The sequence below is a fragment of the Lolium perenne genome, chromosome 2 (genome assembly GCF_019359855.2).
Source record: "Lolium perenne isolate Kyuss_39 chromosome 2, Kyuss_2.0, whole genome shotgun sequence".
Classification (NCBI taxonomy): Eukaryota; Viridiplantae; Streptophyta; class Magnoliopsida; order Poales; family Poaceae; genus Lolium; species Lolium perenne.
The window spans coordinates 38134959-38149270 of record NC_067245.2 but is presented as its reverse complement, the minus strand read 5'-3'; the positions used below and the strand labels follow the sequence as shown (position 1 = coordinate 38149270).

Here is a 14312-nt window from a genome sequence, read left to right as displayed (position 1 = left end):
GTACTCCCTCCGGTCTCTTTTAATTGACTCAGATTTAGTACAACTTTGTACTAAATTTAAGTCAATTAAAAAGGATCGGAGGGAGTAATAGTTATTGAGGAAGATGTAAAGATCACCAGTTTGCTACAAAAAAATATATTCGATTATTAGATCATTTCTTCCCCTAAAATCATAACTCTGTTTACAATCTCTGTTGAGAACCATTCCCTAGCTCAATGGTCTGCCAAAGTGCTAATGCAAATATAAGTAAACATGCACAAATTTGTTATTAGGCTGACAGATCAGACTAAAAGTCTTGAGAGGTTTATGAATGCAGAACTTGATAAAACCTAACAAGTTTGCATCGCACAACTATAGGAAACTGTTCACTGAAGAACAATAGTATAGATTTTTTTCCACACAGGATAATGTGCATTAAATATATACTTATTCAATTATGGAATAGTACAAGAGACCACAATAATGGAAAGAACATGTAGTTCATGCCAGGTTTTCTTCTATATAATGCAAAATTGGGACAAGATCTTCCGTTTCTTTTGAATAACTGCGCTTCCGCCATACTATTTGTTTGTCATCGAAATGGAGCATGTTTGCTGGGCATCTCTCCATGTTAATTCACATAGGCATAGTTTATTAGATTAAATTTGCAGATGTACCAATTTTTTTATAGCATAAACGGATTCATGAGCCCAACAATAGTCATTCTTTGCGCTTGTTAATGAAATGATCATGTAGATATCGTTGGCAATGAATCAAGGGCAATCAGTTTTTGTGCTTTGCTAAGCAGAAATTGCAGTTAGTATCTTGATAATGTATCTCAATTCCTAAATCCTTGTTATTACTTTTCTAGGAATTTGAAAATATTGCTGCATATGGATAGGTGAATCAACTAGCTCAATTTCTTGTTGGACATGAACAAGCTCTCTCAGGTATAGAAGATCTCACAGAGGATATGCACCATCAGGACAATTTCATGTTCCAGCTAGAATGCTGGTCTGACACCAGGTTCCTCGTGACACACGTCGCACATACTCCCTTCAGAGCAACATATATCCATAGTCCATGGTCCTTCTGGGAAACTATTTTGATTTCTTCAGAATATTGGTTGAGTTTTAAATTCTCTTCTTTCCTGAATGAACATACTGAAGCTCAAAATTTCGAATCCTTTTATGTTTTAGATGAGCAATAGCATTATACATTTTATCTTCCGCGAAATAGAGCAAGTAGGAAACAATTTAACATTGTTTTTTCTTAGGCGATGATCAACGGAAATCATGAGTAAAATTTGAAGTACTAAAGTGTTTGTTTCTACCTCCTTCTGATCCTTGTGTTGTGTCGTTATGTTCCTATTAGATAAAGAAGCCAATATCCAGACCTATCAAAAGTTTTACTCCATCCCATAAATGCTATCTTAGATTTACAAAAAAGTTGGATGTATCTACACACTGAGTTTTAGTGTCTTTACACATCCAAACTTTAACAAATCTAAGACAAGTTTCGTAGGACGGAGGGAGTACTACCATTTGAGCTTTTATGTTTTAAATATTTAATGGAATGTAAGACCCCTTGCTTTCTAAGTACATGCAGTTCATAAAGCTATACCGACTTGTGCAACTATCTTATAACGTACTTGTTTCTTCTCGATTTCCTTCTTGCACTTGATGTCTGCGGTCACACACCAGCTCTTTCATTTGATTACAGACAAATTTCCGGAACGCCAATTCTATGGAGGAACAACAGAGGATTGCCGGATGACAGGAATCCTTCCCCGCCGATGCACTACATCACCCCTGCCCTGATGTTCCAGCTCTGCAAGCTTTGCTGCTGAACTCTGGTTGCTATGTGTGTGTGCTCATTTTATCAGTGTACACCATCAGCTTGACGTTTGAAATCCCAACTGCGGAGAAGAAGCTGGACTTTAGAGCATCTCCACTCGTCCCCCCGAACAGGCCCCCAGCGAGCGTTTTTTACATCCGGACGGCGTAAATCGGCCCAGTCGCGCCCCCGGTTCCTCGTTTTCGTCCGGATTTGGCCCTTCATCCATCCGGCGAGCCCACGCCGTCCCCGGTCCCCCGGGGCGCGCTCGGGGACTCCGGATGAAACGTTTTGGCGCGAAACACCGTGTGGACCCGCGTAGTCGGCGACAGGAAAACCAAATCCTGTCGATTTTCCCTCCATTCCCTCCAATTTGCTTGCATATCCCCATTCTCTCCCGCCGAATTTCGCCATTCCCCCTCGTCTTCGAGTTCCAGTTCCCGGCGGCGCCTCTCCTCCACCACCGCTCTCCTCCTCATCTTCTCGTCCACCACAATGCCGCCGAAGGGGACGACGAGGAAGCCGCGGGCGAGGAAGGAGCGGCCGCCGGGCATGACGAACGCACAGTGGGCGGCGGACGAGAAACGGCGCGACATCGAAACAAGCTGCAGGGCGGCGAGGGTGAAAAAAGCCGCCGCTAAGAGGGCGGCGGAGGCGGCCCAGGAGGAGCAAGCGAGGAAGATGAGCATGGCCTTCAGCGGCGGCGGCGGCGGCGGCGGCGGCTCCATGTTCCCCGGCCAATGGCCGGCGCAAGGTACAAGCAGTTCCCCGTCGTCCTTCTCCCCTACGATGTACTCGCCGTCGACGACTGCCATGTTCCAAGAGGGCACCTACGTCCAGCCGTCCAGGTTCACGCCGTCGCCGCCCGAGCTTGACATCGACGGCAGCGGCGGCCAGTTCGAGGGCACCTCGCCGGTCATGCGACGAGGGCCGCTCCCGTTCGGTGCCCCGTTCGGTGCGACGCCGGCGCCGAACGATGAGGCGATCCACGAGATGATCACCTCCGGCTCCGCCGCCGCCGCTGCGAGCCCGAGGTTCTTCATGGACGCCGCCGCCGCGAGCCCGGGGTTCTTCACGCAAGAGGAGGCGAGGGCGACGGCAGCTGTGGCAGCGCGCAAGGATCAAGTGGAGGATGTTGCCGACGGAAGCCAAGCCGTCGAAGAACAAGAAGACGAAGAACCTGGAGAGACAACTCAAGCCGACGGCAACCCGTCGAAGGGGAAGAAGAAGAGGAAGAAGGACTCGCCGCCTGCCGAACCGCGTATCAAATGGACGTCGAAGGAAGAGGAGTGCCTCGCCGAAGCTTGGATGACCGTGTCCATGAACGGCATAATCGGTGCCAATCAGTCGTTCGACACCTATTGGCTTCGAGTGAAGCAGGCGTACGAGGAACGCAAACTCGTCGATCCCTACTTCAACAAGACGAACATGAACGTGTACCGGGGAGACAAGGCAATGGCCACCCATTGGGGGATCATGCAGACGGCGTGCAGCAAATGGCACGGCGTACAGGAGGAGATCGCGAGAGTGCCGATCAGCGGCCATGACTTGGAGCAAAAGGTATGCTCCGTCGACCCTGCATCACCGAGGTATATCGTCGTTAGCTGACCCGTTTCGCCGTGCTCTTTTTTGCCCAGCTGCGCCGAGCTTTGGACATGTACACGGACGACACCGGCCTGCAGTTCAAGTTCCTCAACGTCTACGCCCGCCTCGAGCACTGCGAGAAGTGGAGGGAAGTTCGCACAACCCTCTCGAAGAGCAAGACCGAGCAGTACAACCCCGACGCGCCGGCGGCTTGCGCGTCGGAAGGGCGCCCTGAACTCGGCCAGAAGAAGCTGAAAGAGCTGAAACGGACGGACAGTCCCGCCGACAAGATGCAGGCGTCGATCGACAAGTGCTTGGCCGACTTGAGGTCGCACGCCGACGGAAGGCACGACAAGTTCGACGGCAGGTGGCGGGAGATGCTCGCCAACCAGGGCGCCCGGATCGCACTGCTGAAGACGACGGCGGCGGCGAAGAAGAGGAATACAGACTTGGCGTTCCTGATGGGCGGCGGCGACATGGAACTGATGGACGAGGAGACGAGGAATTGGTACCGGGCCCACCGCAGCGACATCCTCCGAGCCCCTCCGGCCAGTCCTTCGTCGTCTCCACCGGCTCCTACCTCCTCTACCTCACCATCTACCTCGTCGACTGCGGCTGCGTCGACGTCTACTGTCGCTGCTTCCTCGCCGGCCGCCGCCGCCGCTTCGGCCACGGCGTGCGATGAAACTGGTCCGTCGGACACCGCCGTGCCGGCCGGGACTGCCGACGAGCCTGTCTCCGTGTAATTTCCCTCCGATCGCCGATCTGTGGCTGATCCTTTTGCTCGTTTTGCCGATCAACTGGCCGTGCTTGTAGCGCGGGACGGCTATTTGTTTGAATCTAAACTCTATCCGCCGAACTCCGGGTGGACGACTGGAAATACGGTACTCCCCACGACTTAATTTCATCCAATCCGGCGGTAGTTTCGTCCGGATTTGGGCGTGGGGAGCCCAACGGCTGGGGATGCTCTTACCAACGGTTACCTCATCTTATCTACCATGCGCCATCCCTAACCGACGCCACGGGCCCACGAAAAGTTCTTCGCGCATCCCAGCCAGGCGGCTCGGCGCGGGACCACCAGCCGAGTAGGCAAAGTCCCACAAGGCAAGGCAAGGTACCCCTGGCCTGGCAGTCTGACACCTCTGACCGACTGCCCCCCTCCCCATTTATTATCGCCCACCCAACCCAACCCCAACCAAGACCACCACAACCCAAAGCCAAACACGACCACCACCTCCTCCCTCTCCGTCATCCGCTCCCCCAAATCGCCGGAATCCGCCGCCCGCCCCACCGGAATCCGGCGCCCCCCGCCCCGATCTGCCCGATCCTCGCCGGATCCCCTCCCCCCCATACCCCTCCCGATGGGAACCGGCCGAACCAGCCGCGGCGGCCCCTCCACCGCCACCCCCTCCACCGCAGCGGGCCGGCCCTACCCGCCGATCTCCGCCCCACCACACCCCACCCCGTCCTCTAACCCACCCCCCTCCGAGACGGCCTCCACCTCCGTCACCAAGACCGTCAACGGCTCGCACCACTTCAAGATCGCGGGCTACTCGCTGGCCAAGGGGATCGGCGTCGGCAAGTACATCGCCTCCGAGTCCTTCACCGTCGGCGGCTTCGAGTGGGCCATCTACTTCTACCCCGACGGCAAGAGCGCCGAGGACGGCGCCGCCTACGTCTCGCTCTTCATCGCGCTCGCGTCCGAGGGCACCGACGTGCGCGCGCTCTTCGAGCTCACGCTCGTCGACCAGAGCGGCAAGGGCCAGGACAAGGTGCACACGCACTTTGGGAGGTCGCTCGAGGGAGGGCCCTACACGCTAAAGTACCGCGGAAGCATGTGGTAAGTCTACTTTTGCCTTTTTTTTTGTGCTATAATATTTGGGTTATACGAGTACAATATGCACTTGTTTTCTGTTGCTAGCAGAGTTCCTGTTATTCTTCAGTATAGTTGGAATGACGACTAATATTTACCATTATTTCTCTGAGTAGGAGTTGCTGATATATATATGTTAAAAGTACATGCTACTAGGTTAGTTGGTGTCAGTTATTACTCTGAGAACTTTTGAGAGATTTGTATGCAGACTGAGGCCTTTTTAGGTTCGAGTGGACACAGTTGTGCTTTGGGTTTTCCTAGTAATAATAATGCATTAAAGCGGAATTGTATTACTGCATAAGTACTACTAGGTGTCCGAGACCGCGTGATGCGCTACATGCTATTGCTACTGCTGCCCCCGAGCTTCTGTTCCAGTGTATCTCTGTTTGTGTTGATCAGATGGCTTGGTTCGTTCCTGTAGAGGCCTAGTGTATGCCGTTCATCTTTTTCACTATGCAACGACTTATCTATGTAGGTGCTTTGCATGTCTGTTTATGCTCTCCATTTTTTTATGCATGATGATGGTTCTCTGAGTGTCCATTTATTGGCGCTACTTGCTACCATGTTTTAGGTTTGATCATCAAAATTATCAAGCTGCAATTCTGCACCAGGACGCTTTTTTAGTTTGTAGGTAAGTAAGTCTGTCTAGGTAGCATGGTTATCTGTTGTAGGCATGGCCGGTCTACAGACGTTTTGCTACCGATTGGGTTATATTTGTTGATTAGATAACCATGGACCAAGTTTTGAGCAGACCAGGGTTGATATCACCTGCCGTTCTTCCACCATTAGTGTTGACAGCAAAATTTGATCATGTCAGTTCCCTTTCGCTTCCTTTCCAGATCCACATATGTTGATTCACATATCCCCTTTTGTTGTTTAGATTTGGAATGTGGATTGAGCATTTGCTTATATTGCTCCGGAGTGTTTATGTAAATTCCCGTTATTCTTTGTGTGTTCAGATTTATTGTATGCTACGTTACCCTGATACGAGATACATGTATCTATTCTCAAAAGCAATGATACTTTGATATGATACCATGTACTTACAGTAGCAGTTATGGAGGTAGAGTGAAAATGTACCTTTTCAACACACAAACTAAATGCCAATATATAGACAGAGGCATATATAACAATGTTATTTTCCGCTCACTACTGATGCTAAAAAAGTGTGCTAGGTAGGTATTCTGCAGACATTGCCATGGCAATGTAAATTGCTTGTTTTGGTAGGCATATATTTAAAACAAGAATTTCGATAAATAGAGTTGAGACATCTCTTATTTTCCACGAGTGCATGTTACTTTATTTTTAATTCTTAGTAATAAGAAATTGAAATTGTGTACTCAATTTTTTGAGTGGTCCGCAACAACGCCAGCCAGTTGCCAGCGAGGATTGGGTTTTTCCTGATTGATCTTGGATGGCGTTGTGTTGATTGTGTGTTCCTTAAAAGTTGTAAAGTTTGACCATCTAGGATAATGTGGTGGTTTCTTCTTGGATGTGATTGTAGTTTCTTTGTAACTAGTAGTTGATCATGTGTAGTTCTTTTCAAGATGCTATGTATTTTGGTACAACACGTTATAAAGCAATTGGTTCATGTAAACATGGCACTGTATGCATTGAAACCATGATTATGTTGCTGCACAGTAAGTACTGCAACTTCACGAATAACTGACCTTTCTGCGCACCTTGCAGGGGTTACAAACGTTTCTTCAAACGATCTGGCCTGGAAACATCAGATTATCTGAAAGATGATTGCCTTTTAGTGAACTGCACCGTTGGTGTTGTTCAATCACACACTGAAGGACCAAAGATATACAGGATACCAGTGCCAAAGTCAAACATGTCTCAGCATATTGGGCATCTGCTGACTAGTGGGAAGAAAACTGACATCACATTTGATGTCGATGGGGAGATGTTTCCTGCTCACAAGGTGGTACTTGCAGCCCGATCACCAGTTTTTAGGGCCCAGCTTTTTGGGCCCATGAAAGATAAGAACATGAGGTGCATAACAATCGAAGACGTGGAGGCTCCTGTCTTCAAGGTGAATCTTTTTATTTTGTTTCATTTTGCTCAACTTCAATTTTGCATGTTCCCATCTAGTTCGTTACCACAATAGTCTGTTGCTGCCACCAATGTCTTCATACTTTTTCCTCGCTAGCATTTTTCTACGTTGCATCACCGAGGTGGATACAAGGAATTTACTTTTCTATAAAGCAACATTGTTGGAACACAAATTCAGTTGGGTGCAGCGGGGAATGTTACTATGGTAAAGTACAATAATACTGAAATAAAATGAGAGTGGTTGGTGTAACTGCAAAGTGATATAATTTTCAGATGGTCTTGCCCATTTTAATGATATATGAGTACCTGTTGAACCCAAGTAAAGCGTAACACGCTGTTGATGTGCTGTTTTCTTATATTGTTTCTGCATCCATCTTTTAAGGCTAATGTATTTGAGATTTTGAGGCAATATGCTGCTTGCAACCATACTAGTTTTCATCTAAGGGCTGTATTTTCCATTGTAGTTCTAGTTCATCCAGTTTTCACTTGGTCATTTGTGTTCTTATTAACATCTGCGTTCTTTTAGCTCTGCAGAAATATGCTTATTTAGTTTCCTTGCCCTTTTTACCTTCTCTTTTTTCTTTGAGCTGACTGGGTATGCCTTGTACTACATTTTCCAGGCATTGCTTCATTTTATGTACTGGGATGAGTTGCCTGACATAGAAGAGCTTACTGGTCTTAATACAACTTGGGTGTCCACTTTGATGGCCCAGCACTTGCTTGCAGCTGCGGATCGTTATGCTTTGGAGAGACTAAAATTGCTCTCTGAACTCAAGCTATGCGAAGATGTTGCAATAAACACGGTCGCAAACACATTGGCGCTGGCGGAACAGCACCACTGTTATCAACTAAAAACTGTTTGCTTAAAATTTGTGGCTTTGCCTGAGAATTTGAAAGGTAAGTGGTGATATCCAATATGGATTTTCTTGTGACTAATTTATTTAGCTTATGTCTGTAAATACTAGTACCCCCTCCGGCCCTCCGTCCATAAAAGGATGTCGCGAACTTATCTAAATTTGGATAGATACGTTTGAATTTAGAAAAATCTCTGACATCCTTTTATGGATGGAGGTATGTAGTGATAAGCTATTCATTTACGCTGGAACATTGCTGTCATACTAATTATTACCTCCATTCCAAAATATAAGCCTAACTTTCAAAAAGGCTTATATTTTGGAACGGAGGTAATAATTTATTGGAGATGCTTATGCAAACGATGGGATGAGGCCTTATCTGATTCAGTGCCCACTCAGGCATATATTACTGCATGAACACTTGCATGTTTCTACATTGCTTTGATTTAAAGCTTCTCCAAGTGGTGGAATGTTGTGTGATACAAACAAATGTGCTTAGGACCATAGGAGGTTGTGGTTAATTAACGTTTGACATGAGTAGCCTACATTTGCTCATTGGTAGTTTTCTAGTTTACTATGAGGTTGTGCCTTTATGGTTGTTCCAGGTTTTGTACAGTAGTAGTCTTGTATTTGAACACGACTTGCATTAAGAAAATCATCTAATCAGGTTCTTCCAGTATACCTAAAAATATTAATTTGGGAACAATTCTGGCTATATAAACTCTGTGCTGCTGCTCTCTTGATTGCATGTTTGGTAGTTCTTTTCACTGCCTGTGCCATGAATCCTTTGTTATGATGTCTAATACTGACTCTGTCCATAAAAAGACGTTGTAAGCTTGGTGCTGGATTTAGACAAATTTTCGACATCCTTTTATGGACGAAGGGAGTATTTTAGTTGTACCCTCTTGACCTTGCAGAGCATGCCTTCACTAACGAAGCTTCGGGTGTTTTCTTTATTCTTTAAGAGCATCGTATGCACTGATATCCTTTTATTGGATGCATGTAGCATCTATGTGATATGTCATAATAGATTTACTCCTAAATCTTAATATGTCAACTTTTGTTCACTGTGTCCTTTTTTTTGCAGCCGTCATGCAAACCGATGGATTCGATTATTTGCAGCAAAGCTGCCCATCCCTTCTGACTGAGCTCCTTGAGTATGTGGCCAAGGTAGGAGAGCACACGGTGAGCCCTTGCTTATATTCAAATGAAGTCCTGGATGGCGGCGATGCAAATGGAAGACGTGTGAAACCAAGAATCTAATAAAATGGCTCGCTGGATCAGCATGGCAGGAGTTCCATACGTAACTGTGTAAAGCGGCGCTTTTCCACTGCCATATCAGCATGTTGTAGTTGTGTTCCAGTGTTTGTGTTGTGACTCCAGTCTTCATCTCACTTCGGTAGCCCCGTTACTCTGGAGTGTGCTGTGTTGCTGATATATATCCTACTGACTACTAGTGTAAAATTGCATTGCTGCGGAGCACCATTGCTTTGCAGCCTGTGGTCATAAGTGCACACAGGTGGCGCGGCGAAGGATTACTGACTGGTACAAGGTTTGATCGAGTGGAGGAAATAACGTGCGCAGGGATATGTGTTCACATAATTTGATTTGTGCTAGGTCAGCTTTGTCGATAGTTGTCTGTATGACTTGTATTCAATTGAAATCATGTAATCAAATGAGATCTATCTGTTCAATCACGCATGGATTTAAAGTTGCTTTTCCTTTGACCTTGTGAATCTCAACACTTTGCAATTGGTGTATGTTGTTGTGGCATGTGCAATGTGAGCAATTAACACAAGTACACACTGTCCAACCTTCAATTTAACTGGTGCGAAGTTGCAGTATAATGGATGCATCTGCGTTTCATAGAATAATGAGCTGTGCCAGGCGAAATCTCACTATACAATTTCTGCGAGAGTACCTGGAATTTGAAATCTCACAACAATTTCTGCGAGATTATCTGGAATTTGAAATCTCACTACAGTTTCTGTGAGATTATCTGGAATTTCTGGGGAATTTTGCGTTCCAAGTTCGATCCAAGCCATGTTGTCGAGAGGCGGCAGGAAAAGGCAAGAGAGCTCGAACCGTTCATCACGGAAGCCAACCGACCCAGCGATTCCAAACCCAACAAACAGTCTTTGCTTGCTCCAGGCTCCACCTCTCCCCTCTCTTCACTGCGCCGGCACTGCAGCGGCAGCGCGCTCCGGATCGGCGGATCTCGTCGGGCGGCGGCCGCCACCATGATGAACAGCGCCTCCGCTCCGCCGCCGACGCTTCCCTCCGGGGTATGTGCCGCCCGTCCCTTGCCTCCTCCTCCTCTCTCTAGATCTAGTGGGGCAAATGCGTCCCTGTGCCGGACTCTTCTAGATCCTTCTATTCTGGCGCCGCTTGTGCCGTGTGGCACCGTGCGCGTTTCGGTAACCACCGACGCTCCCGTCGCGTTGTTCCCGGTCCACCGGAGAGGCCGCCGCGGCGAAGGCTGGTCGCGGAATTCTGTGCGACGATGCTTTGTCGAGCCTATGACGCGCTTCGCTTGTTTAGTTGGTTGCTTTTCCAGCGACGAAGTGCGCGGATCTCGCCGTGGTTCCAGAACTGGATGATCTAATCCTTTTTTATTTCACTGGCTCTCCGTTCTCTCCGAAGCCTCGGATGCTGCCTAGCACATACATGAATTACATGTGGGAACACATGTTCCTGCACATCTCGAGGGTTCGCTGACAGATGCCGCGTTTCTCAAAATGCAGGGTGCGAGCTTCTTCAGAGGGTACACCAAGCTGTGCAAGGGCCTCGCTGTCATACTGTTCCTCGTGCACCTCTTGGTCCAGCTCTTCCCGTCAGCCCTCGATTATCTCGCGCTTATTCCAGCAAGGTAGCAGAGGATATCTTTGTTGCATTAATTATGTGCCGAGAGACTTTAGTGATAGACCCGAGTAATGACGGAATTAGTTGTTAATTGTTAAGGTGAAGTGGATCCTGACTTAATTTACTGCATAACAGCTCCTTTAGCTAACAGTCTGTCTATTTTCAGCAACATCAGTTCAGAGTTTTTAGTTGGCAAGGAAATATATGCCTTCCAAGGAGAAATGTTTCTTCCCTATAGCGATGTGCTAGTACCCTAGTAGGCTTGCACTGACTGGTATATAGAACTAATGCAGCTTGTCCGAATGCCCATTCTGGTGCTAGTTTTAAACACAATTTTACTTTTGTGCTAGGTTTGACTGGATGTAAGAAAACATATCAGTATCTAGAATGCCCAATCTGTAAAGTACGAAAATATATTGTATGATAAATCTAAGAAAACTAAATTGGTGTCATAGATGTTGATATATTTTCCTATAAACTCGGTCAAACTTGAAGTTGTTTGACTTTAGGACAAACCTAGAACTTTAATTATTTAGGAATGGAGGGAGTAGTGAGTAATGAAGTCATTTTATTGTCTAACCACCTGATTGTATCACTGTATTCAGTATTACATAAGCTGCACATAAAATTAATGCTATTTGTCTCACTTGCTTCGAAATGAATTTACCAATAAATTTTCTTAAGAAGTCAATGACTATTAAATTAAATATGCCTTTGTGATCTAACCCTGTATAAAATGAACATATCTCATACAAAAATTCATGGTTCTGTTTTATTTGAAATTCTTTAACTTACCTACTTTTCTGTAGGACAATTCCTTTTGCATGGAACCTGATTACTGCTGGTTATGTTGAGCAAACAATTCCAGGGGTAAGTTCTTCCTCACATCATTTTTCAAGGGCACCGAGTTGTGTTTTTTTTTGTCAGCCTCAGGATTATCCTTGCACCCCGCTTGTTTATTCTATTTAATTTTATGGAATACTACTCGATCTAAATCTCCTTGAAATTAAAGTAAGAACTGTAGCAACTAAGTGACTTTACATGTTAAGAAGTGTGCAATGAGCTATCTATAGTACTTTCTCCAAAGACTTTCTACATATGAGCCTTAACTTTGTGATCCTTTTAAGCTTGTTAAGGAGTGATAGTAATCTCCTTATCTTTGTTTCCCCTGGACCATGCCATCAGCTGGTTCATTTTTGCTGTTTATATGTTAAATTAAATTTAGTATGGAGTATCATATTTGAAGATTCGCCTTCCTTGATCCCTAGTTTTCGAGTACACTATTCTATCTTAGACTTAATACCATGCCTATTTAATTGGGCACCTCAACTCACATGGGTAATGTTCTTCCAGGTTATTATCAGCATAATTGGTCTTCTTTTATTTGGGAAGTTGTTAGAGCCTTTATGGGGCACAAAGGAGTTATCAAAGTTCGTGTTTATTGTGAACTTCTCAACTTCAATGTGTGTCTTCGTAACTGCTATTGCTTTGTACTATGTAACACAACAAGAGACCTACCTGTAAGTATTGTATTTCTCCAAAAGGGCGCTAGCACATCTATTTTGATGCTTCGTCTTGGGTAAGTTAATGAGTTTCTTAATGTTTGATTTCTCAGCTATACTCCTCTTTCTGGATTTTATGGAGTCCTGTCAGGATTGCTGGTGGGCATCAAACAACTTATGCCAGATCAGGAGCTTAATCTTTTTGTGCTGAAGATCAAGGGAAAGGTTTCTATCTGATACTGTTAATTGAATAACTCAGTTTGATGTTTTTGTGTGTTTAAACTGACATGTTTATTTTTGTACCTACTCAGTGGATTCCATCACTTATTGCACTGATCTCAGTTGTTGTAAGCTTCTTCGTGAATGAATTGGTATCTTCCCTACCAGTTATATTGTTTGGGATTTATATGAGTTGGATTTACCTGCGTTACTTCCAAAAGAGGCTAGAGACAGGCCTGAAAGGAGACCCAAGTGATGAGTTCTCTTTCTCAAGTTTCTTCCCTGGATTTCTAAGGTAGTACATCTTTCCCTTTATTATAGTATAATAAGATCTTAATTTACCAACATACATGAGACAAACTTATGCAACACAGCCAAATTCTGGACTCAATAGCCTTTATATTTGGACTAATTTATTAAAATTTGCAGACCTGTTCTGGATCCAATAGCCTCAATATTCCATAGGCTTCTTTGTGGAAGATCTGATAGGGCTGACTCTAGGGGTCAGACGTTGGAAACCTCACCATTGACAGATTCTACTGAGGCAAACAGGCGGAGGTTAGTTATTGTGACTTGTCTTAAGTAGTGCATAGATTTTTTATCCTTGCTCACAAAACTTAGTACAGATACAACCCTTGATAATTATCACACATGGGGAATGCTCAAATGAATTCTTGATTTATGTTCTGAGACTGTCCCTCCTTGAGAATAGCTTTATACTTCATGGCAGTTTGTGAGCTTGTGGAGTCTATGTTCGAGCTATTATTCCATTTTTCTCGATTCCAATGTTTCTCTTAGTTTTGGGTATTATGGTTCAGTAACTAGTAGCTGTGTTTGGTTCTTCTGGTTTTCTGCAAGACATATGCAGTTAAATATACATGCAGCTCCCATGCATCTGTGCTCGTATGCTCAGTCTCACTTGGCTGTGTTGACCTCACGCAGGGAAAGGGGCCAAAGAGCACTGGAGCAAAGATTGGCTGAGAAGCTTGCTGCGGTCAGGAGCACGGAGAGCACATCAAGCGATGCATCTGACAAAGTTTGATCCTTGTCTGAAACGACTAGTGCATCTTGTGAATTCTGTTACCCAAGTGATGTTTTCTGGAGGACAGAGGGAGCATCCTTGATTCGACGATCTCTCCCGTGTACTCTTTCAGCAGCCCCATCCTCACCCCGAATGCTTCCTTTTGCGTTTTATTCCCTGGCTATATCGTCTGTAGATGCTTCTTGGACAGATGGTGATGTGGGAATGTGTGATGTACCGATTTAGGGAACCCTAGTGAACTGTGAAAGGACTGCATGATGGGACAATTTAGGTGCATGTGTGAGAGTTTTCGTGTTACATATTTTGAGGTCCAGAGGAGTTCACATGAGAAGGAATGAGTTAGCGCATTGGTTTGTTTGGTAATCTGTTTGTTTTTTTTGTTCTTGCTCATGATTGTCATGAGTACGCTGATAATGATGATCTGAGTATTGCGATGTTGATCTGTGAATAAAACTTGCAGTGATGATTGGTTAATGTTCCCAGGTGTGCACGCACCAAACATA

At 45.6% G+C, this 14312-nt stretch overlaps 2 protein-coding genes across 2 annotated transcripts; both read left to right on the top strand.

Annotated features, from left to right (window-relative positions):
• Positions 1-4630: 4630 nt before the first annotated feature.
• LOC127331835 (BTB/POZ and MATH domain-containing protein 1) lies at positions 4631-9905 on the top strand. The gene is made up of 4 exons (XM_051358043.2): positions 4631-5239; positions 6962-7310; positions 7951-8227; positions 9272-9905. Exons 1-4 carry the CDS (start codon positions 4761-4763, stop codon positions 9445-9447), a joined length of 1281 nt encoding a protein of 426 aa, XP_051214003.1. The 5' UTR covers positions 4631-4760; the 3' UTR covers positions 9448-9905.
• Positions 9906-10281: 376 nt separating this feature from the next.
• LOC127331832 (rhomboid-like protein 19) lies at positions 10282-14172 on the top strand. Its single transcript, XM_051358039.1, has 8 exons — positions 10282-10469; positions 10929-11053; positions 11856-11916; positions 12400-12566; positions 12662-12773; positions 12860-13062; positions 13197-13325; positions 13710-14172. The coding sequence occupies exons 1-8, from the start codon at positions 10425-10427 to the stop codon at positions 13807-13809; spliced, it is 942 nt and encodes a 313-aa protein (XP_051213999.1). The 5' UTR covers positions 10282-10424; the 3' UTR covers positions 13810-14172.
• Positions 14173-14312: the final 140 nt, after the last annotated feature.